The sequence below is a fragment of the Schistocerca gregaria genome, chromosome 2 (genome assembly GCF_023897955.1).
Source record: "Schistocerca gregaria isolate iqSchGreg1 chromosome 2, iqSchGreg1.2, whole genome shotgun sequence".
NCBI lineage: Eukaryota > Metazoa > Arthropoda > Insecta > Orthoptera > Acrididae > Schistocerca > Schistocerca gregaria.
The window spans coordinates 259,438,188-259,463,425 of record NC_064921.1 but is presented as its reverse complement, the minus strand read 5'-3'; the positions used below and the strand labels follow the sequence as shown (position 1 = coordinate 259,463,425).

The 25,238-nt window shown below is 37.9% G+C and overlaps 1 protein-coding gene across 1 annotated transcript in view; it reads left to right on the top strand.

Moving 5' to 3' along the window:
* The window catches only part of LOC126336824 (uncharacterized), a 194,775-nt gene that overhangs the window by 126,147 nt on the left and 43,390 nt on the right, over positions 1-25,238 (top strand). The window contains exon 9 of the mRNA XM_050000885.1: positions 15,153-15,371. Coding sequence (XP_049856842.1) covers positions 15,153-15,371 — 219 coding nt within the window. The remainder of the gene's footprint in view (positions 1-15,152; positions 15,372-25,238) is intronic.

The window sequence follows — 25,238 nt, the reverse complement described above, 5'->3', positions numbered from 1 at the left end:
AGATATTAGTGTCAGATAGTTGAGAAAGAGCTGAAACTACTAAAATTGAACGTAATTTGCAGCCAAGTTAAATACTCTTTTAATCATAATAATCATAAATTTCTATAACAAAAACTGCGTCCAGTAGTTGGAAGAAAGCACAGGTTGCATCTTTCTATAAGAAGGGTATCTATCACAAGTGGTGCAGAAAAATGACATCCATATCATTGACTCTACTTGTTACAGAATCTTAGAATGCATTCTAGCTAACCATAGTGAGCTATCTGGAAAAGGATTACCTCACTCACACCAACCCCAATGCATTCCAAACACATCAGTCATGATAAATGCAGCTTGCACTTTTCTGAAAGCCTTGGATCAAGGCAGAGAGGTAGACACAGTATTTCTTGATTTCTGAAAAGCATTTAACTCAGTAACACATCAATGTACATAATGAAAGAATGGTCATATGGTTTAGAAAGTGAAATTTATGAATGCATTGAAGAGTTCTTGGTAGAGAAGACACAGCCTGTTGTAGTGGACGGAGAGTCACAGATGTTAAATTACCTTCAGGTGTTCCCCAAAAATGTATGATGGGGCTCTTCACTTTTTATGTTAATAACCTAGCAGACAATATTAATAGCAGACTCAGACTTTTTGCAGATAATGCAGTTATTCATAAACAAATACTGTCTGAAAAAGCTTCACAAATATTGTCATATCTTGATAAGATTTAAATGTTATGTGGTGATTGGCAGCTCACTTTAAACTGTCATAAATATAAAAGTGACCACTGCACAAAATGGAAAAAAAGTACAGTACCCTATTATTGCAAAATCAGTGATTTACAATTGGGATTGCTGGATCAGTCAACTCATATAAAAACCTGAGAGTTTCAATTTGTTGGGATATGATGAGATAGAGTGATGGCATAAGTGTGGTCATAGGTAAAGCATGTGGCAGCCTTTTGTTAACAGTGAGCTGTTAGAAAAATGTAGTCAGTGTGGAAAGGAGATTGCTTACAAAACACATGTGCAATCCATCCTAGAATATTGCTCAAGGTTATGGGACACTTACCAAATATGACTGTCATGGGATATTGAATATATAAAGAAAGCCAGTGCAAATGGTTGTAGCTTTGTGGACCAATTCAAAAGCATCACACAAATGATAAAAGTCCTATACTGTCAGGTGCTTGAAGATATGTCACCCATCCTATGAAAGTCTGGTTAAAAAGTTTCAAGAACAACTGCTAAGTTGGGAATCTAGGAACCCCCTAGTACAGCTCCTGTCAGGAACATTAACACAATATTAGAGTAATAATTATGCACAGAGAAGCATTGAAGCAATTATTCTTCCCATGCTCTACACACAAATAGAATGTGAAAAAGCCTTAAAAAGTTACACAATGGGAAATAGTCTGTTTCATACATTTCACAGTGGTTTTCTGTATCTGCTGTAGATGCAGAATTTTCTTTTTTGTATATCCATTCAGTTTGTAACATTCATACTTCTTCAGTGCTATGAAAAAAAGGAAAAAAGAAAAAAACTGCATAGCAAAATATGATTATTGTTAGTTTTGAATGAACATTCTCATCAATGTATTGAATTTTTAGAATTACTCAGAAACTGCTGTGTAAAGCTGCAATCACTTTGCTGTTCAAAACAGAGAAATCTTAAGTTCTAAATAATACAATTTCTTCACAACCACTCACTTTGTAGTCTATTAGCAACAGAAGACAGTAGGTAGTCTTAGAAAAAAATTTCTAATTAACCCTGTGTTACTATTGATATTTTTGATTATCACAACTACTATTAGAGACCCAAAAATTATTAATATCTCCATTTACTTTGGTTTATTTTTTTGGTAATTGTTTTATACACATTCATTTCAACTTGTTTATAATTGCTTTAATCTAAATATGGGGTATAAGAAAGACAGAAACTCATACAAAACATGTTTATTTTAATGTCTACATTTTTTTCAATTCTCATTGCAAAGCTAATTTTAAAGTAACAAACTTTTTCATTTTAGTAGTAACTCTTCTTTTTTACTTCATCTGCCTAGTTGATTAAGGCCCAAATTAATCTCTGAAAGGGGAAATGTATTTTTTTATGTATAGTAAAGAAATTAACAGCCAATACTTCATGCTTAACAAAAATTTCAACCTCTAAAATATTGTTGTTCATGATACAGTTACTATTTGTTGCATTGTACACATAATATCTTCTGCTGACAGCGTTTTTTGCAGATATATTTGTTGCATCTTGAACAAGTGACTAACACATTTTTGTCATGATTTATTGAGCAAAAGTTACATCTTTGACGCTTTTTAGGTCCACATGAGCTTGATGATTGGAACTTCTCTTCCAAACGAAATGCTGAATTAATTAATGTTTTCAAACTTGTTGATGGAGTTGGTACAGTAGCATGTAGTTTCATGAGCTTTTCAGTTCAAGTTGTTGATAATTCTTTCATAAATTTGCAATGTGACATCTTTGCGTTGGGATTGAAGTACTGCCATATTACGGAACTGTTAACAATAGCAATATCCATTGCAGCCCATCATATGGCTTATGGCCACCTTTTACATCTTCATCCACATTTATCTTCTGATCAAGAGCATCCACCCCCCACCCCCCTCTCTCCTTTGTAGAACTGTAAAATAGAATAATACCAGGTTTACCATTCTGCTGATCAACGCGTTTGTCATGATGCATTGATGATAGCATGAATTCTGATTTACTTTTATTGGGGACGTAGGAGCATATTGTTAAACACTTTGTGGAATCAAATTTTCGATGTCCCACGTCATATGATTTATTGGGTAAGAATTCTGCTGGAATTTCACGTTTCTGTGTCCGAAGTGCACTATGCAATTCCAAGAATACTTTTTAGAGAAAATACATATTTAGAACTACCCACAGTGGTACATAATAACCCAGCACAAGCAATAACTCAGAAACAGTTGACTGTTATAGTATCACCTCACAAAAATACCATGGCTTGGTAAATCAGAAATGAATAACAGGCACATAATCTTGTTTTACAATATCTATTAAACTTTATTAAAATGTAAAACCATTGATTTTTTTTGGTTTCTAATTTTTATGTGATTTTAACATCTGATAGTAGTTCAAATTTACTTTCTGAATCTGCATCTATACTCTGCAAATCACTGTGAGGTGCATGGCAGAGGGTACGTCTCATTGTACCAGTTATTAGGGTTTCATCCTGTTCCGTTCATCTATGGAGTGTGGGAAGAATGATTGTTTGAATGCCTCTGTGCATCTAGTAATTATTCTAATGTTATCCTTTTGATCCCAATGTGACAGATACATAGGGGACTGTAGTATATTCTGGGATAGCTTATGTCTGTCTTCAAGAGTGTGCCAGTTCAGTGCATTCAGTATCCCTGTGACACTCTTCCAGGTATTAAACAAGCCTCTGATAATTTGTGCTGCCCTTCTCTGTATACCTTCAATATCTCCTATTAGTCCTATGTGGTATGGGTCCCACATGCTGGGCAGTATTCTAATGATTTGTAAGCAATCTCTTTTATAGATTGATTTTGCTTCCCAAGTATTCTACCAATAAACCAATTTCTGCCATGGGCTTTACCCAGAACTGCACCTCTGTGATCATTCAATTTCATATCTCTACAAATTGTTACACCCAGGTATTGTTTGAGTTGGCCAATTCCACCAATGACTCAGTCATAGGATATTACATTGTTTAATTTTGTGAAGTGCAAAATTTTACATTTCTTAACATCTAGAAAAGTTGCCAATCTCTGCAACACGTTGAAATCTTATCAAGATATGACTGAATATTTAGCATCTTCTTTCAGATAGTACTTCACTATAGATAACTGCATCATCTGCAAAATGCCTGATTTTACTATTAATGTTGTCCACAAGGACATTAATATAAACTGTGAATAGCAAGGGTCTCAACACACTTCACCTGGGGAACACCTGAAGTTACTTCTACATCTGATGTAAGATAACATACTGTGTCCGCCCCTACCAAAAAGTCCTCAATCCAGTCACAAATCTCATTTGATACAACATATGATCATACTTTTGACAGTAAGCATAGGTGCGGTACTGAGTCAAATGATTTATGGAAATCAAGAAACACTGTGTCTACCTGATTGCCATGATCCAAAGTTTTCAGTATGTCATGTGAGAAAAGTGCAAGTTGGGTTACCCATGATCAAGGTTTTTGAAATCCATGCTGATTGGCATTTAGGAGGTCATTCTGTTCAAGATACCTCATTATGTTTGAGTTCAAAATATGTTCTAAGATTCTACAACAAATCACTGTCGAGGATATTGGAGGATAGTTTTGTGAATCACTTCCACCACCCTTCTCGTTGAAGGGTGCCACCTGTACCTTTTTCCAAGAACAGAACAGAGTTTTTTGTTCCAGAGTCTTAGGACAGATTATAGTTTGAAGAGGGGCTAACACAGCCACAAATTCAGTGTAGAATCTGACAGGGATTCCATCAGGGCTTGGAGCTTTGTTCAGTTTTAACAGTTTAAGCTGTTTCTTAACACCCCTGACACTAATACTTATTTTGTCCATCTTTTCAGTGGTTTAAGGATTAAATTGGGTCCATCCTCTTGGGTTTTCTTTTGTAAAGGAACATTTGAAAATGGGCTTAAACATTTCAGTGTTTGCTTTGCCACCCTATGTTCCAGTTCCTGTTTCATTAGCTAGGGACTGGACACTAACTTTGGCACCACGAACAGCCTTTACGTACAACCAGAATTTCTTTGGGTTCTGTGAAAGATCACTTGACATAATTCTGCTGTGGTAGTCATTGTAAGCTCTTGACTGCCAAACATGTTTCATTCAGCATCTGTCCATCTATAGCTCTACACTTTGTTTTACACCTATTATGCAGCAATCTCTGTGTCTTTAGAAGTTCCTTTATAGTCACTGTGTACCATGGAGGTTTCCTCCCGTTATGAACTGTTGTACTGAGTACACATCTGTGCAGGATCACTGGAGTGGCTAAGTGGTGGGTGGAAATAAATCATTTGAACCAGTTTTGTAATGTCATTTACTGGCAGAAAAAATGCATTCAAATGGGCATCATGAGTTAGGCCTAGGGAGGCGAGGGTGAGCCAGAGTGTAGTTGTAGGCGATACATAGTTCTCATCAAATCTGGGCAAAGTTAATGATTAGTGATGTCTGCCATTTGGACAAGTCTGAATGGTGTGGCAGCTACAGAGACAAAGTACGTGGTGCCGCAGCACCGGGAGTGGCAGGTGGTGTTCACAGCTACCGAGTGTGCGGCAGAGAGAGAGCCTTGCCAATGGGTGGCAGGGTACATCCAGCATGGCCATGCGGCTTCCTTTGCCCTGATTGGTCAGAAGCTGAGGAACCTGCTGGGCCGGCATGGAAAGTTCTGATGCATGGCCCAGTCAGCATCACCTATGCGGTGTTACCTCATCAGCACGTGAGGGAGGCGCGTGATTGAGATTGCCCACCCTTGTGCTGACTTGCTGTTGCCAGACCATGGGACGAGAAAATTACAGGCAGTCGAAACTGCTGGCTAATGCTGTACCATAATGAAAGAATGAAGTTAACCTTTTGAAATAAATTAACGATAGAATCCCTTACTGTCTGGCTCAACCTTACACTCCTCCCCCTTTTGTGGGAGCAGAGAACATATGTGAATTCGCTCAATGTAATTGTTATTTAACTGTAGACAATTTCAGTTCACAAAACAAAGGAGACATTCTTGTTAAAGGTTCCCACAGAAGACGGCAGGGGCCTTAGACTAGGGGTGTGTGTAGAGACTTTGAAGACCTCCTAGGGGTCACAAAGGGGGTTAGACACTTCAGCAATATCATGTTTACACAGGAACAAGGAATAAATAGTATAAAACATCAAAACAAAATTACGTGAGTTAGCAAGTGTGAATAAAACATCTGAGAGAGTAATAATTTGTATCATGCATACACACCAAGTGCCTTTATTTTTTTAAAAGAATACATATTACCACCTTTTAATGTGAGAAACACACACACACACACACACACACACACACACACACACACACACTATGATGTCAACTCAACCATTATTTGTTATCTCACCAACACTTTTCCAGAAGTTGAGATTTCTACTATGGTAATTTTCTACAATGGCCCTCAGTTTACAGTATCTGTGTTTCAACAAGTCTATGAATGTAACAGCATACTCAAAAGCCCACCACTCCAACCCACCCAGCTTTGAATTCTGGATTAGAGCAGCTAGCCAAGGCATTTAAAATGCAGATGAGCAAAATTATGATGAGTCAATTTTGGTGAAGCACTCACTAACTGCCACCCAAAATATAGTCTGCCCTTGTAAATGAATGTAGTTCAGGTGAGATAATGCATGGGTGCAGTCCATACACTTAATTTGACCTACTATGCCTGGTGACATACCATCATCCATGCACATAGCCATTTTATCATGTGGCCTCCCATGTCTGGGCTCACTCTTTGTCAGCAATTTAGATGGCAAATATATGAAGTCATAGCCAACTGTGTAGTGCGTTGAGAATTTCAACGCAAATTCTAGAGACCCTCGGCTTTCCACTGTCTCGAACTATCGATATTTTACGTACAAGCATGAGAGATGGGACAGTGTCTACCTCGCACTGGTTTTCTGTGTGCGCAGAGTGGATATGTGTCAAAAGAATGCTACAATGTGGGTGACTGATCAACGCAAGCAAGTTGTTGGCACACTAGTCGCAGAAACTACAAGCCCAGTGTAAGGAGCAACTGCGCCTTACTCCATGATGGTGCTACATCAGTCATTATTGTGAACAGTTGAATTATGTAAAAGAAAAGAAAAGAAAAGAGGCTCACTTTTGACTTACTTACTTACTGACTCTCTAGAGTTGCAGATGGTGGACTTATGAGAACCTTGAGAGATTTTTTGAACTGTACAGTTTCTGACGAACCATGAGTCACTGGGCTTACAAAATATGATTCATTTATGTGAAAACTGTTATGTGGTGTTCTGGGTGTTCTGTTTATGGAAGTGAAATATAGCAGGATTGATTTGAAAGTGTTTTGGGTGTACGCAATCATTTTAAGAATAGAGAAAATTCCTCCAAACAGCATTATATCTTTGAAGAAGAAGTTGAGCAGATTGTCACAGCCAACTATCTTGAAAAGAAGATCAGCAGAGCACTTCAAGCAGGTCAATGATGAAGGGGACGTGTGAGTCTTGCACACGAGCACCACATTACTTCCTCTAGTCGCCAGAAACTGCCAGAATGTGGTGACCGATGTGATCAGTACTCGAAAAGAAGGAATTTTTTAAGTAAATTGAGACAAGAATATGTTGAGAATTGCATAGCAACCAGCAGTAACAAGACTGATAAATTGTTTCCAGTAATTGTGTGGTGTCCAATAAACCAAAGAAAGAAAGTTGCGAATGCAACAGAATATGAGACAGAAAAAAGTAATAACGTCAAGAGAACAGAGAGAAGATCTCAACTTTTTGACTAAGGAGTTTTAGGTGTGGGGAAGAAATATTTCTCACCCAAGTAAATTGTGCCTATGCCAATGCAGTAACCACCCGATGTTGACGCAGTAACCAGCTAACGACGCCGGTGCAGTAACCAACTGAAGTTGACGCAGTAACCAGCCGCTGATGCCACCACAGTAAGCCGCCACCGTTGCTGACTACAACGGCTGCCATTCACTGTTGCTGACTTTATGTCAACTTGCCAATGCTGCAACCAATGTTTGACGCTGCCAGTGCCTGTGCTATTCACTGGTGCTGATTCTACACTCGCTCATCTATGCAGCAAGAATTCTATGCCAGCTGAACGTGAAATAAAAACTTTATTATTCTAGTAGAAAGTTTTATAAAATACTGTGGGGTGAACTTTTACTGCGTAATTGGTCTAATTGAAATTAGTATTAGATGCTCACAAGAGCTAAATTCTATAGAAGCATGGACAGTATACAACAAGTAGGAGAGATGTCAGAACCAGCCATGGCTATGAGAATTGCTGAAGAAGGGCCGGACTTGTCTGAAGTAGTGAATTTACTTAAAGCCTAGAGATCAGATTCAGCAGCTTTACACGGGACTCCCGTTGGGTAGACCGCTCGCCTGGTGCAAGTCTTTCGATTTGACGCCACTTTGGTGACTTGCGAGTCGATGGGGATGAAATGATGATGATTAGGACAACACAACACCCACTTCCTGAGAGGAGAAAATCTCTGACCCAGCTGGGAACTGAACCTGGGCCCTTAGGATTGACACTCTGTCATGCTGACCACTCAGCTACTAGAGGAGGACAGCTTTAAGAAAAGAACTGAGTTATGAAAATGCTTCTTTAAGAAAAGAACTAAATGCTAAGATAGATGCTCAAAGAGCAGATTTAAATGCTCAGAATGCTTCCTTGCAAGAAGAACTGAGTACAACTTTAAGTGAGAAATTAGAATCATGGGGTGAAGCTTTAAATTCTAAGTTTTATGTATTAAATGGTAAAGTTGAAAATTTATGAATTAAGTAATTCTTTAACTGTCCAAATTAATCAAATGTTTATGGATTTTAGTCAAAAGCAGGATGATCAATTTCAGAAGTTGATCCAAAAATTAGAATTTGATATTGAAGACAAGTGTAACATATACAGTCGAATTTAATGAAAAATTACAGTCATTTCAGATTGTGTGTGATGTTACATTCAATGCAGTGAAACAAAGACTATATACCTTAAACGACAGCATAGAAAGAGAAGGTAAGACGATCCCTGTTGTCCAATTGCAAATTGCAGGTGTCAACACTTGAGTCAATGATGTGGAGAGAGATTTTAAGAAAAAACTAGCAACTTCAGACACTATAAATATAAGCAGTCTGGAGGAACAGGTAGAGGAGATGATAGACAGAATTGCATGAAAATAACCTTCAACACCATGGCTACAACTCTGTCTTATGAACACAATGACACTAAGAAAAATGTCGATGAGGTATGGAAAGAATTCAAACTTGTTTATGGCAGAGTAGAAAATAGAATAACTTTACCTAACTCTGTGTTATGTAGTAAAGTGGTGAATTTTTTGTTGTGGGACTTCACACAAAATTTAATGAAAAGTACTGGTTAGTATTTGCTCAAGTGAAGTTAATGTCAGATCCATGGCATCTGGGTGGAGTCAATCTGTTCCCCAGGCACGTTAACACTCCGTGTTAGTGGGTGGAGTGACGACTGTCGGTTCCTGATTTGTTTTTGGTGTTACTTCCACATTAGTTTTCCTACACCAAATTCCCTTAAATCTTCAACTATTCGCTAATCAATTCATAACTGCTTAAAATATCCTATCATTTTAGTATTTGAGTGACCAGATATGACTACAAGAATGTGACTAATTTAAGAGAATCATGAATAAACAGTGATCTCTAAACATAAAATGAAGCTAATAGTATAATATTCTGGTAGAAGGTGTAATATGATGGTACTATGTAAACAGAGTGACTTTATGTTGGAATGAACAGAATAGAATATTATATTTAAAGATAATATAATATGAGGTAACTAATGAAATAACTATCTTATTATAGTGTATAATTTTCTAATTTTATAGAAAATTTATACCTTTTATGAGATGTGATGTAGATGGGAGGGTTTGTATCGATTTTTTGGGTGGATTGGATAGTGTAGGGACTTACATGACTAACACTACACACACACACACACACACACACACACACACACACACACACACACCACACCACACCTTTCAAACAACCCATGCAGACAAGTGTAACTGAATCGTCACCATTTGCCATTCCATAGGAGTTGCTAAGATCTTTCTTCGGGGACTTGAAAGGTGAAGGTGAGAATGTTCGTTCTGCAGGAGACATTTAACAGCATACCTCCTCCAGCTTCTCACTCAAATACCAGCGAAGTAGGGATCCTGAGGAAGGGGGTGGGCAGGGTTTTCCTGTCTTTGGGGCTATCTTTTTTCACTTCTTTGATCTTGGCAACTGTCTGCTTTTTCCTTTCTTACTTCTCATTTGAGTACTGATCTACCTTTCTCTCTTTCCATATGCATATACTACTATCACTGAAGTCCTTCTCATTCTCTGTGGTTTCCTATTACCTTCAACTTATTTCAAATAAGTAGGCTGAAGTCTCAGGCTGCATGAACACACATTGACATACACACAAAATTACACTTAGACACAAACAGGAAAATTACAAGATAGAAACCTAAAGTAATGTCAGAACCACCAAGGGACATAGGGGAATACAGATATATGTAAATCTGAATCGATGCACATATTAGATTGTTGATATGTGACGGTTCAGCATTGTCATTTTTTTCACTCTCAAATACATGTGCCATGCTAGTCCTTGGGGAAAAGGTATAGTACCTAATGGGAGTTGGTAAATACAGGTAGACATAGTATCTAATATGTGTGTGCATGATATCTGTTTATATAGTAAAAGTTAGGGGTGAAAGAGGACTCTAGGATATAAGATGATATATTAGAAAGTGGAATATGAAGGTAAAGTAGATTTGTAATTTTACGAGAGAATATTTAAGGATAGTATTCATAAAGATATATGGTTGGTTAATGAACCAGGAGGTCTTCTCAGGAAGGAAGAGGAGGGCACACCCAGCATTTATTGGATGAAAAGGGTAGATAGGCAGACCCAAGAGAAGCTGACCTATACTGTGCAGACAGGGGCACCAAGAAGCGGATCGACCTGTAGCATAGATTAGGAAGTTAAAAGGGGCATACCTGCCAAAATGGAAGGAGAAAGGGTACTCCTAGGGTCAACCCATGTAAGATATAGGTACTGCTCCTAAAGGGAAAAAGGGCGATATCATGACAGAAGTCGCATGTTTAACGGGATGAGTCTGGTAAGTTTGAATTCTATGCATAAACAGCCTCATTAAGTTTCAGGTTCACAAATGTCCAAGAAGGGAACACTTTTATTCTACCCAGAGTTCCTCCAGATGTTACTGGCAAATTTTTAGCTGTTGTAACAAATAATGTTATCAACTAATGTTATTCTTATTTATGTTGTATGTCTTTTGCCTGTTATGGAATCGTAATTTCAGTCGCTTATGGTTTTAATGCCATTATTACTCCGAACTATTGTAATAAACTATTTTCCTCAATAATCTTAGTGAACATTTTCTGGTTTTAAGTCAGTATTACTCTGTATGCGCATGCATGTGACCAGCAGCTGAGCTCGCTGCATTGCTGGCTGAGGCAACCACTTACGACTCAGCGCCCCTGGTGCACCTGTTTGGCCCTTTTGTGGCCTATTGGCAAAACATTAGTATAAGTGATGCAGTCTTATGACTATGTAGTGTAGTACTAATATTTTAAGTTTGACAAGTCCAATATCTGGCATGTTTTAATTTTATATTGTGACATTTCTGAAGAAGGCTACATTATTATAGCCGAAACCTAGGTAAAGTTTCTTTGCTTATGCAACTGGAGACTGAAATGTAATATAGTTACATTTTACAGTTGCTGAATCTGCTGTACCACGCTAAAAATATTTAAATTTTGTGTGTGATGTTTGCCCAAGGGTATAGCTTGTGTTGAACATTTACTCAAGTCTGCAGTCTGCTTACTCATCTAGTGTCATCCCCCACTGCTGTTCACTAATTATTTTTTCCAAATCAGACTTCATTTAGTGCAAACAAAATATCAGCCAAGAAATTGATGCTTTGTCCTGTTAGATTGTGTGATCTGCAGTGGACTGTATTCAGAGTGAACTGGTGAATGCTATGAACTGAAATCAGTTAAGTAATTTATTTGCGTTTATATCAGCTGTTTCTTTTTCATATGAAGATATGGATCCTTGTTTATGCCCTCAGCACTAGACATACCCCTGCTGTGGGCACATTGCTTGCCTGAGTATTCTATGGCTTCTACTTACTTTCCCTTCGCTGTAGGCCCTGCCAAACTCTGCACCCCTGCCCACACACAATATGTGAACATGACAAACTCTCTGTACTGTTTTGACCATCAAAAATGTCAATAACGTGTACTTTAACAGCACTGTCATCACACTCTGCTGTGTGTTTGCACTAACCTTAGAATTCCCAATTCCAAAATTTTGATTCCCTAGCTTGGAGATTTTGTAGCCACAGGTGTACAACTATATTACAGTGCTTAGCTGAAACTAACTATTGAATGTGCCAATGGTAAAGAACTTTCAAAAGTAGCAGTGTTGTACATAGCTCTTATATTAAACATTGTACAAAGTTCAGTAAACTCCTGATGTGTTAAAGTATATTTAGTAATGTTTACTATTCCTCTTACAAAAGCGGACGTACTTGATATGGTCTCACTCAGCATCAGACAGTCATTTACTGGGTACTCACAGCTTGAAGACCTCACAGTGAGCATCTTCTCAGTGTTGACAGTAATAGCAGTTGGCATCACTCAGAACTTTTTCTCTTTGTTGTTGACCTGTATACTATAAAAGTGATTTTAGTGGTCTCAGAAACAGAAAAACCCTTGGAGTTCTAGAACAGCACTGGATTAATATTTGTGGCAACAAAAATATAGTTTCAATTTCTTGAATGATTCATACTGATTTCTTGTTAAATTTTAGCATCAGTACAGAAACCGTCTCTGTTGAGTCAAAATTGCCCAAAATTATTCTCAGTCAGGAGAACCATAGTTCTCACTTTCCTCATACCATGTCAGGAGCACATTATTGAGTTACTGTTTGTCATTCACATTCATGAATTATCATCTCTCCACAAATTTCAAAAAGTTTGTTATGTACACTTGCATGTGTTACTGTACCCGTATCAATTTGCGAATTGGTGTTCAGTACACATTAGTGAAGTTTATAGTCCAATGCTATTTGTGCTCCTGCAAGGCAACATGTCTGTCTCTCACCATTTCCCATTCATGTCTCCATTGAGACTCTTGTTGCCACTCCTGTTCGTGATGCCACATGGCACCTGAGTTTTGGGTGTTCAGTTCTGTGGCCTTGACTTGCTTCTGCACCTTCCTGTACTGTTTGTAATCTTCTTTACATAAACATGTTTGGACTAATTTTACCATCTCTTTCTAACTATCTTATTAGTTTGATTTTTTTGTGCCCATTTTGCATGGGCCTTACAATCTGCATGATCCTTTGTTTACAAATTTTAAAAACATGCTCTGGTATTACACAGACAGTATAACCCTCTCAAAGGGTTGCCATTCTACATTACTCAAAACAGTTTGAAGTGGCTACAACACAACAATTTGCTGCAGTTGTTCAGGCCCGACATCTACCAGTATCTTATGCAACCACAGTTCAAAATGCCCCCCCCCCCCCCCCCCTCCAGCCCCTGCACCTAAAACTGCCTTGATACGAGGTGTGATTGGGAAGTTTTAAGAATGGGCTTGTAATTGTACAATGGTGGTACTTACATGCTGCTGTGATGCATCTCCTTCAAAATAGTCCCTTTCTGACTGAACACACCAACGCCAATGGTGTTTTCACTCTGGGAAACATTCCTGGAAATTTTTTTCCTGAAGTGTGTTAAGGACGCTCTCCATATGTGCCTGGATGCCTTCAATCGAGTCAAATTGCTTCCCTTTCAGTGAAAATTGCAGTTTAGGAAACAGGTAGAGGTCCACAGGGCCAAATTAGGGGAATGTGGTGGTCGTGGAAGCACAGGAATTTTGAATTTGGTCAAAAATTCAATGACGGAGAAGACACGATGAGCCGGAGCATTGTCATCATGTAACGCCCAACTCCTGTCTTTCCACAATGCAGGCCTTTTCTTCTGCACCTTTCCGCTCAAACACTCCAGGACACATTTGTAGTATTCCTGGTTAATAGTCTGTCCTCCAGGGGTAAATTCATGATGCATAATACTGGTAGAATCGAAAAAAATCACCAACATTGTCTTCACCTTTGATAGACTTTGCCATGCTTTTTTTTGTCGTGGTGAACCTGGAGTCTTCCACTGTGAAGACTGCACTTTGGTTTCAGGATCATATCCATACACCCATAATTCGTCACCAGTAATTACCCAGTTTAATAAATCTGGGTCATTTTTAGTCCGATTAATCAGTTATTGGCACACTTCAAATCGGTATTGTCTCTGGTCACTTGACACCACTTTTGGAATGAATTTTGTGGACACTTGACACATGTTCAGATCTTCAGTTAAAATTGACTAAACTGCATAGAAGCTTAAATTAAGTTTATTAGCCATCTCCCTAATTGTAATTCTATGATCAGAGTGCATTAAGTCATGAACTTTCACAACATTTTCATTCAGTTTTGAGATGGAAGGTTTGCTGGAAAGTGGTTCGTCTTCAAATGGTTTGTGGCCATTTTAAAATCTATTGAACCAGACAAAAAAATTTGACTGGCTCATATAATTATCTACAAAAGCTGTTTTTAATAGTTGGTAAGTCTCAGAAGCTGATTTTCCAGTTTTAAAACAAAATTTTACACAAACTCGTTGCTCCGTTTTTATGTCCATTTTCGTGTAGACAGAATCCAGCAACAAGCCCTAAGAGAACAGCACTCAAATAGCTACCACAATGAACTGAATAAAGGAAACACAATTTCCTGTTAGAGGGCATTCAAGGAAAAGGCAATGACTCACTCCCCACCCTCTGTGTACCTGCCCGTTAAACCAGTAAGCACCAGTGGATCCATTCTTAAAACTTTCTAATCATATCTCATATAGTGTTTGCACAGCATCTCTCACATAGAATCACCCTGTTAACAATCAATGAATGAAAGTGCACTAGTCTGATAAAGAGAGACTGGATTTACAGAATGTCTGAGGAAAATTGACCAATGGATCACATTTAAAAAATTGGTTTTACTTTGTCACTGAGTGTGGAAGCTCTGGATGAACCAACAAGGAATGTACATCTTTGTATATTTAGTGCAACAATCACTATATTATTGCTAATCATAATATAAATAACCTAAGATTACACTTATTATTTAATTTTGTAGTAGTAATAGTTCAGTTTTCTATGCTATGGATGCCTTAAACTTCAAGTCCACAATAAAACTCAGTTGTACTATCTATTTTACACTTGGGGATAAGCTTTTGCTGACCACTGAGTAAACCCCATCAAACTGTGGGTGTGTGATGCAAATGTATATTTTGTGTCATGGAATTGTTATTTTTTAAATAACTTTATTTTTCAGACTCATTGGAGATACCAGGTCCATATCCTCAAGTAAACAACGTTACTTTTAAATATCCACCAGTGCCTTTGCTAACCCAGAGAAATTTGATATCTTCTGAAAAGTTCTGCCCAAATATACAACCTGAGAGTAGTGAATGTGATGATGAATTCTGTAACTGCCCATATGTTATTGAATTTGATTTGGGTGATCTTGTGGAAATAGTGCTTGTAGACCCAGGTGAGTACAGTATTAATTTTTTCCTATGTGAAAGAAAGAGTCATTATGAAGGTGTATATATTGTTAACGAAGTAGTTTAGGCCTAACCACTAGTGGTATTCAATGCAACTACAGTTCAAAACATCCAATACCTAATATGCAATGTTAAAACGGTTCACATCATACTACTTTTTGTGCTCTAGCTAAATAACAACTGCACGCGTTTCTTTCATATTAGATGCTAGGTCCCATGGCTGAGTACTACATTGGGATTCACCAGATGATGTATAATGCCAGTGACTGCTTAGATTTTTGACATTTTATGCAGAAAATAAGGCTGTTTGAAACCATCTCTGATAAATAGCTTATGTGGAGACAATTCACTATGAAATAGCGCCTGTTAACCCATTAATGCCCAAAACTTTATTTTTTGTCTTTGATCTTGATGAAATTAAATCAGTGTAGTTCTCTTAAGTATCAATGACCAAAATGTTATTTTTTAATTTTTTCACTATGATAAAACATAAGATGGGCATTAGCATTTACTGTTCAATAGCATAATTAAATTTTTTAAGTAGCAAGAAGGTAATGTATGTAATTTTATTAATGAAAACTTATACATTATTGTTTTTCTAATTTACAATTATGTCATTAATGATATTGGGAAAATAAAAACAAACTGGATGGAGTCTATCACATTATATCAGTGACAAGTTCTCTATTTTGCACAATGTTTACCTGTGATACTGCAAAAAACAAGAATCTGGTGAAGAGCAACATTAGATTTTATACCACATAATTTTGTGCATTTTCTACAATTTTTACATCTTCTCTGAGTTAGAATTTGTTGACAAAGTGTCCAAAATTCTCACTACAGATATCATTTGTCTGGCATGGGCCCGCGGGGTTTATCCATTCCTAGTGAGCTCAGTAGAGACAGTATAACACTTCTTCGGAAGTCCAACAAACTTCTGTTATTCACCTTACTATACAGCATACACATATTGATAAGGCTACCAACAAGGCAGACTCTAGAAAGTGGTCAGTATCATTTCTTGGAATGGATCCTGGTTGTCTCTGGTTGTCAAAGAGATCCCTTTGTTGTAGAGTTGTATTTAGCTGAATTGAGGCAGGGTTCTGTGCTTTTGTTCTGCTTTACTCCATCTCTTGCAGGTCCCCTTGGTAAGACAATAATTGATTTGCAGATTTGTTACTAATGTCACTTGGCTGTTGTCATGCCACCTTAGCAGGAATGGTGCTCATTTTGAAGCACACGATAAGATCCATGAGGTTCCTTTTTTACGTCTGTCAGGGGCACTTTCTCAATCCTATCTCTTTGGATAGTGCCAATGCAGTGTAATTCATGCTTGCTTACTGATTCCAAGAGTGACAGAAAGTTGAAACAGTTGTCACGGCAGAAAACTGAATTAGGAGGAAGAAAACATATATAAATTTTTTGTGTAGTTGCAGTTCCCAGTGTTTTTCCTTCTTCTTTGTCACCAGCACTAGAGTAGGGACTGAACATCACAACATACCCCTTGGATGTTGCAGGTCACCTTAACTTGTAACCATAGTGAACAGGTTTTCCCTATTTGTTCAAACCTGTTTCTACTGAGTGAATTACTTACAAGATAATTGTAAGTATCCACCTTTGTCTCCCAATTCCTTCTTCTAAAAGGTACTGGATTGTAACCAGAAATAATAAGAATTCCAACATATTTGTGTAATTCATCAACTGAAAATTGAAATTCTAACTATCCTTTTTGAGCAGCATATTTCACTGTCTCTTTACAAATGTACTCTATAAACTCTTAATTGAAAACTTCCTTTAATATGTCTACATGCATCTTATGAGACTGATTCACTCTAGCCACAAGAAAAGGCTCTGATGTATTATCAGTTAATTCTACTTGACTGCAACATTCATGATTTTGAGTTCCTGTGATATCCACTTCCATGGTATTGATTTATATTTCATTTGATAGTTCTGATGTGTTCTTATACCCGTTGTTGCTTTCTCTCACAGGCTGTGCAATGACATCATTTCTGTTTGGTTCTGAAGTGACTTGTACCTCCATTGGCTACAAAAGAAATCCTTTACAGGTATCACTGACACTAATAAGTCTTTCATCATCACTAGGAGCATTATCACAATCAGAATCATTTCCACCGTGTGGTGCAAGAAGGACTAAATTCAGCTCGTCAGCTCATGCTATTTCACTTCAGATATTACCTACATCACTGAGATTCTCAAGTAGTTTTAGAATCTCTTCTGCCTCATGGGGATTGTCAGGATTATAATAGTATTTGTTTGACCCATCAGTAAAATAAACTACATAAGAATCTAGCAAAGTGTTATCAGGAAACAACTGCATCTAGTATATTACTCTAAAAGAAAAAGAAAAAGAAAGAAATGTTTCCTGAATTATATATAAAGTAGTGATAGTTCCCCATTGTATGGTATATCATACCACAAAGAATTACTCTATTACCTAAGTTTAGATAAAGAGTTTACAACCAGAAACAACATCATGCTTAATTGTTATGCTGATCTAAAATTAAAACCATAAGGTAAACATTCATATCAATATAAGCAGTTTCAGTATAGGATAAAATTCTTACCTGCTGCACATTATCTTGCCAGTTCAGAGTAGCACCAAGAAGAAATGGCTAACTGTGCAGTGACGGCATTCTTGCGTCACTGAAAACTACCATTGTTGTGGAGCAGTAACCACTGACTGCGCACAAACAATTGTAAACAGCCTACAACATCCCATCTAATGGTAACAATACAAAATAAAGACACATGTGCAACATATGATATAACATACCATGGGCATTAATGGATTAAGTAATTTCGCATTTTTTGTGTTTTGAGGCATAATTCACAACTATTTCACATTTATTACAAAATGCTAATTTTTCCGGTCCCCAATAACAAATAACTTCATTAGTCACTTTTTCTAAAAATGAATTGAACATCTCAATACACAAACTGAAAATTTATGTTAACTTAGAGCTGCATGACAAGTAGTAGTGTACTGTAAATCTGAGTCTGTATTTATAGAGCTGAGCAACTATTTTCTTTTAAAACTACCAATGTAGTCAAGCAAATATTAAGCTAAATCAGAAGATGTGTTGTTGTTGTCTTCAGTCCTGAGACTGGTTTGATGCTACTCTATCCTGTGCAAGCTGCTTCATCTCCCAGTACCTACTGCAACCTACATCCTTCTGAATCTGCTTAGTGTACTCATCTCTCGGTCTCCCTCTACGATTTTTACCCTCCACGCTGCCCTCCAATGCTAAATTTGTGATCCCTTGATGCCTCAAAACATGTCCTACCAACCGATCCCTTCTTCTAGTCAAGTTGTGCCACAAACTTCTCTTCTCCCCAATCCTATTCAATACCTCCTCATTAGTTACGTGATCTATCCACCTTATCTTCAATATTCTTCTGTAGCACCACATTTCGAAAGCTTCTATTCTCTTCTTGTCCAAACTAGTAATCGTCCATGTTTCACTTCCATACATGGCTACACTCCAAACAAACACTTTCAGAAACGACTTCCTGATACATAAATCTATATTCGATGTTAACAAATTTCTCTTCTTCAGAAACGCTTTCCTTGCCATTGCCAGTCTACATTTTATATCCTCTCTACTTCGACCATCATCAGTTATTTTACTTCCTAAATAGCAAAACTCTTTTACTACTTGAAGTGTCTCATTTCCTAATCTAATTCCCTCAGCATCACCCGATTTAATTTGACTACATTCCATTATCCTCGTTTTGCTTTTGTTAATGTTCATCTTATATCCTCCTTTCAAGACACTGTCCATTCCGTTCAACTGCTCTTCCAAGTCCTTTGCCGTCTCTGACAGAATTACAATGTCATCGGCGAACCTCAAAGTTTTTACTTCGTCTCCATGAATTTTAATACCTACTCCAAATTTTTCTTTTGTTTGCTTTACTGCTTGCTCAATATACAGATTGAATAACATCGGTGAGAGGCTACAACCCTGTCTCACTCCTTTCCCAACCACTGCTTCCCTTTCATGCCCCTCGACTCTTATTATTGCCATCTGGTTTCTGTACAAATTATAAATAGCCTTTCGCTCCCTGTATTTTACCCCTGCCACCTTTAGAATTTGAAAAAGAGTATTCCAGTCAACATTGTCAAAAGCTTTCTCTAAGTCTACAAATGCTAGAAACGTAGGTTTGCCTTTTCTTAATCTTTCTTCTAAGATAAGTCGTAAGGTCAGTATTGCCTCACGTGTTCCAACATTTCGACGGAATCCAAACTGATCCTCCCCGAGGTCTGCATCTACCAGTTTTTCCATTCGTCTGTAAAGAATTCGCATTAGTATTTTGCAGCCGTGGCTTATTAAACTGATAGTTCGGTAAATTTCACATCTGTCAGCACCTGCTTTCTTTGGGATTGGAATTATTATATTCTTCTTGAAGTCTGAGGGTATTTCGCCTGTCTCATACATCTTGCTCACCAGCTGGTAGAGTTTTGTCATGACTGGCTCTCCCAAGGCCATCAGTAGTTCCAATGGAATGTTGTCTACTCCGGGGGCCTTGTTTCGACTCAGGTCTTTCAGTGCTCTGTCAAACTCTTCACGCAGTACCGTATCTCCCATTTCATCTTCATCTACATCCTCTTCTATTTCCATAATATTGTCCTCAAGTACATCACCCTTGTATAAACCTTCTATATACTCCTTCCACCTTTCTGCCTTCCCTTCTTTGCTTAGAACTGGGCTGCCATCTGAGCTCTTGATATTCATACACGTGGTTCTCTTCTCTCCAAAGGTCTCTTTAATTTTCCTGTAGGCAGTATCTATCTTACCCCTAGTGAGATAAGCTTCTACATCCTTACATTTGTCCTCTAGCCATCCCTGTTTAGCCATTTTGCACTTCCTGTTGATTTCATTTTTGAGACGTTTGTATTCCTTTTTGCCTGCTTCATTTACTGCATTCTTATATTTTCTCCTTTCATCAATTAAATTCAATATTTCTTCTGTTACCCAAGGATTTCTAGCAGCCCTCGTCTTCGTACCTACTTTATCCTCTGCTGCCTTCACTACTACATCCCTCAGAGCTACCCATTCTTCTTCTACTGTATTTGTTTCCCCTATTCCTGTCAATTGTTTCCTTATGCGCTCTCTGAAACTCTGTACAACCTCTGGTTCTTTCAGTTTATCCAGGTCCCATCTCCTTAATTTCTCACATTTTTGCAGTTTCTTCAGTTTTAATCTACAGGTCATAACCAATAGATTGTGGTCAGAGTCCACATCTGCCCCTGGAAATGTCTTACAACTTAAAACCTGGTTCCTAAATCTCTGTCTTACCATTATATAATCTATCTGATACCTTTTAGTATCTCCAGGGTTCTTCCACGTATACAACCTTCTTTCATGATTCTTAAACCAAGTGTTAGCTATGATTAAGTTGTGCTCTGTGCAAAATTCTAATAGGCGGCTTCCTCTTTCATTTCTTAGCCCCAATCCATATTCACCTACTATGTTTCCTTCTCTCCCTTTTCCTACACTCGAATTCCAGTCACCCATTACTATTAAATTTTCGTCTCCCTTCACTATCTGAATAATTTCTTTTATTTCATCGTACATTTCTTCAATTTCTTCATCATCTGCAGAGCTAGTTGGCATATAAACTTGTACTACTGTAGTAGGTGTGGGCTTCGTATCTATCTTGGCCACAATCAGAAGATATTTAATATAAATGAAGGAACAAAAGCTTTTTTCCTTAGTAGCAGCTTTTTTTCTAATTGACTTGGTTAATTTTAGATTGTTTAATCATGAATAGCATCAAGCAATATTGTGTCCATTTCTTGTTGATACTGTGTAGGCTACAGATTACTTTTTCTATGATTATATTGTGTTTTGTTACTCTATACCTTGTTCCACTTGTATCAAAGTTCTCCTTGTTGATGGTATGTACAGAACATGATGAATGAATTAATGATAGAATGGATAATTAAATGAATGAATCATGCATTACATTAGTTTTGTTATCATTTACCACAAACATTACAGCTTTTGAACAGCTCATTGTAACCAGTGGTTACAGGTTAAAACTAGGAGTGGAGTCAATAATGAAAATATCAGACTTCACATTTTATGTTCCCTCATTTAGAGTTTAATTTTATGTCTATAGTTAATTTCGCCAATGAGACCATTTCTTCATCTTTTTATAGGGTGCACAGTGTAAATGTGTGTGTTGAAAATTTCCATTCTACCTTGGTTCATCCCTTTCATTCTCACTAAGTTATATAAACCAGCAATCCAACTTAAACCTTGTACCCAAAATCAGGTAAGGTCAGTCAGTCATATAATAATTTGACAGCATTGAAAATTAAAGTAGTTGTCCCTACACAGAGCAATAGCATATATAAATTACACAGTAGTACCACCTGCTTCCTTTAAATACAATACCGATGCAGCAGACATACTCTCAATGTATGCCAGAGCCTGGAGAGGCAGCATGCAGAACACAGCTCAGCAGGAGAGCTTCTGTGAAGTTTGGAAGATAGGAGACAACATATTGGCAGAATTGAGGTTGTGAGGATGGGGTGTGAGTTGTGCTTGGGTAACTCAGATGGTAGAACTCTTGCCCGCAAAAGGAAAAGGTCTGGAGTTCGAGCCTCGGTCCAGCACTCAGTTTTAATCTGCCAGGAAGTTTCATATGAGTGCACACTCCACTGCAGAGCAAAAATTTCATTCTGGAAACATCACTTAGGCTGTAGCAAAGCCATGCCTCCTTAATATACTTTCTTCCAGGTGTGCTAGTTCTGCAAGGTTCACTGGAGAGCTTCTGTGAAGTTTGGAAGGTAGGAGACAAGGTACCAGCAGAATTAAGGCTGTGAGGACAGGGTGTGAGTCATGCTTGGATAGCTCAGACGGTAGAGCTCTAGCCCGTGAAACGCAAAAGTCCTGAGTTTGAGCCTCAGTCTGGCACACAGTTTTAATCTGCCAGGAAGTTTCACATCAGTGCACATTCTGCTGCAGAGTGAAAATTTCACTACAGCACATAAACAGCTCAAAGGCAAATCCCAGGGCACATAATCGAGTAAGAACACAGGACAGATTTCTTTACTGAAACTGTGATGGATGAACTGTACTTGAGCCCATCAACCACATTTTTATTGGTGGACATCCACCAGTCAACAGCTACCCAAGCAGGTCTTCCATACTTCATGTATGACTGCTTGACAACACTGTAGCACCGGCATAACTGTAGCTCTATTCACATGGTCTTTTAAATTGCCATGGACATGGCATGTCTGATGATGGCACATCCTCCGACCACAAAACTTAAGGCCCCAGGTGAAGGAATGAGGCTGAAAAACTTCCACACACCTATTAACCAACATGAAAGGCTGCCAAAAGGCACATATACAACCTTCTGATTATATGAAATAAACAAATTGCCACATAAAATACCTTAATTTTAACTAAACTGTACTATTAAATACCAAAAACATTGCTCTATAGGTCCACTGAGGTATGCAGTACAATAAAGAATATTTTAGATACAGTCAGGAACGGTTTCTCCCAGATATGGCTCAGGCCAGGAGATACAAGCACTAAAAATAAGTCTGCTCTTCAGATCTTTTACCAGGAACCTAACTGGAGTGATGAACCATATGATTTGGACAAGTCCTCTGAAACAGGGCAAAAAGCTTGTCCATGACCTTATTGGTCTCCTTGCACACAGCATCAAAAATTTGTGGGAAATGTCTGATCATTTGGCTTCAGTGATGTGGGCTGCCTTTCTCATTATAATGCTGAGCAGTCCTTTCATGATTCCTTTACAGATTTTTGCTAGCCCACTTCCACATTCCTTGGAACTGCATAGCGTCAGTCCCCTCCGGCAACAAATCAATCAAGCACCACAGGTTGGAGAGGGGCAAATTAGGTTTGAATGAAAATGACAGATTGGCCAGGGTATTCTTGTGCACTTCATGAACAGCAGTGTTGAACATGTTGCTTAATGAATACAAGGATGTATCCCACATAGTTTTATCATTGTGGTGGAAGGCAATGAGCACTGCACATAAATTTTGAGTGGCTCATTCCACAAATGAGGGATTTGGATAGTAAGGTGTTGTGGTGGTCTGTGCTATTGCCATCTCAAAACATAAGTTCCTAAACACCATCAATGTTAAAGCTGTGGCATTACATGATACTAGTACTCAGGATGACCCAAAAGTACCAACATTTTCTTTTGATACTTGTCATTGCATATTTATTCCTAGTGGAGATTAATCAACAAAAAAATATATATACATCCATGCAAACCAATGCGAAGTGAATCCCCTCCTTTGACCATGGAAACAGACCAGCGTAATGAATGTACAATTTGTTCATCAGAGCTGGAATAACATCAGAGGACAGTAAACATGGTCAGCTGTCCAATGCAGATTTACTTAGGCAACAGGTCTCACAGGACTGTACAATCCTCTGGATCTCTCTGTCCATCCCTTTCCAAATACAATTGTGCAGATCTTTGGCATAGTTTTAAAATTCCCTAAATGACCTCCAATAAGGGTTTCATGATAATACTTGAACAAGCATAGTACCAGTTCTGATGGTAACACAATTGAAGAGCTGACATGGAAAAGGGTGTAACTGCCAAAAAGTAAATTTTTCAGGAGTTAAGAAAATTTAACTGGGACTTTAGAAATTGCTTTATTTCTTGCAATTTTTAGGTACAATCAATTTTGTTGTGTGTTTTGAACAATACTCACTATAGATATTAACAAAAGGTATTAAAGCAATTGTTATACACAACAATAAAAAGTTATGAAGAGGAGATGTCCTTGTAGAACTGATGATATTTTGGAGCTAGGTAATCAAACTTAGCCAATAAATCTTTTTTCTTGGCATTGTTGAAGTTTATTACATGTGTCTCATTGTTGAAGGAATGCGTGTTCTCTAATTCTTCATATTTTCCCTTCTTGAAAATAGTATGATGCTTCCATGCTTCCATCTCATTGAAGGTTTTCTTTGTTTTAATTTGTGGTGAATCTGCCACAGACACTTTGATCAATGATTTGTTAGTGATCTGTAATGCTGTTGTGTTTGTAAACTCATCACAGGCACGAGAGACATAAGAGAAATCAGATTTTTCCATTGACACCACCTAAAATGGGTTGTGTAACTGTGACAATCTCACTACACTCTGAAGTTCTTCTGGCACCATGGTTTTGCAAATGCGTTTTCATTTTTCAGTAATGCCAAAATCTCGAGAGACCAGAAACTTCAGTTCAATGGAATCACAGTATCCCTCACTACTAGATGCATTACTACCAACAACACCATCTTGTTCTTATTCTGACCAGTGCAGTTGTCACACCATATTTCCAGCTGGTGCTTAGGTGTCAATCAATTGGACAGAACCTTTAAAAGACATGAAGCAATAGCATTGCCTCCAAGGCCTCCAATTCCTTCACGCCACATACACATGACTGCAGAATTTCCCCTATGAATACACAAGTTGTAATTCGACATCTTGCGCATATAAAACATGTTACTAAGTGTTAAAGTGGGTGTGAAAATCACCTGTTGCATATTGATAACTACATACACTACAGTGCTCAAAGGATATTGACTAGAAAAAAAGACTTACAGCTTTTTCAGCTTTCCTGAGGAGAAGCTCTTTTGCAGAAATTGCAGCGAATCTGGACACCCCACAACTGGCGTTTATTTCACAGATGAATTTATTGCAGGTACGGCAGGTATCTGTTCTCAATCATCTAAACTGCAGATTATGGAATTCTTTCTTGAAGACTCTGCCATAAAATCGACCATCATATGTGTTTCAGGAAATATTTCCTCGAATGCATGATGGAGCCGATTAAT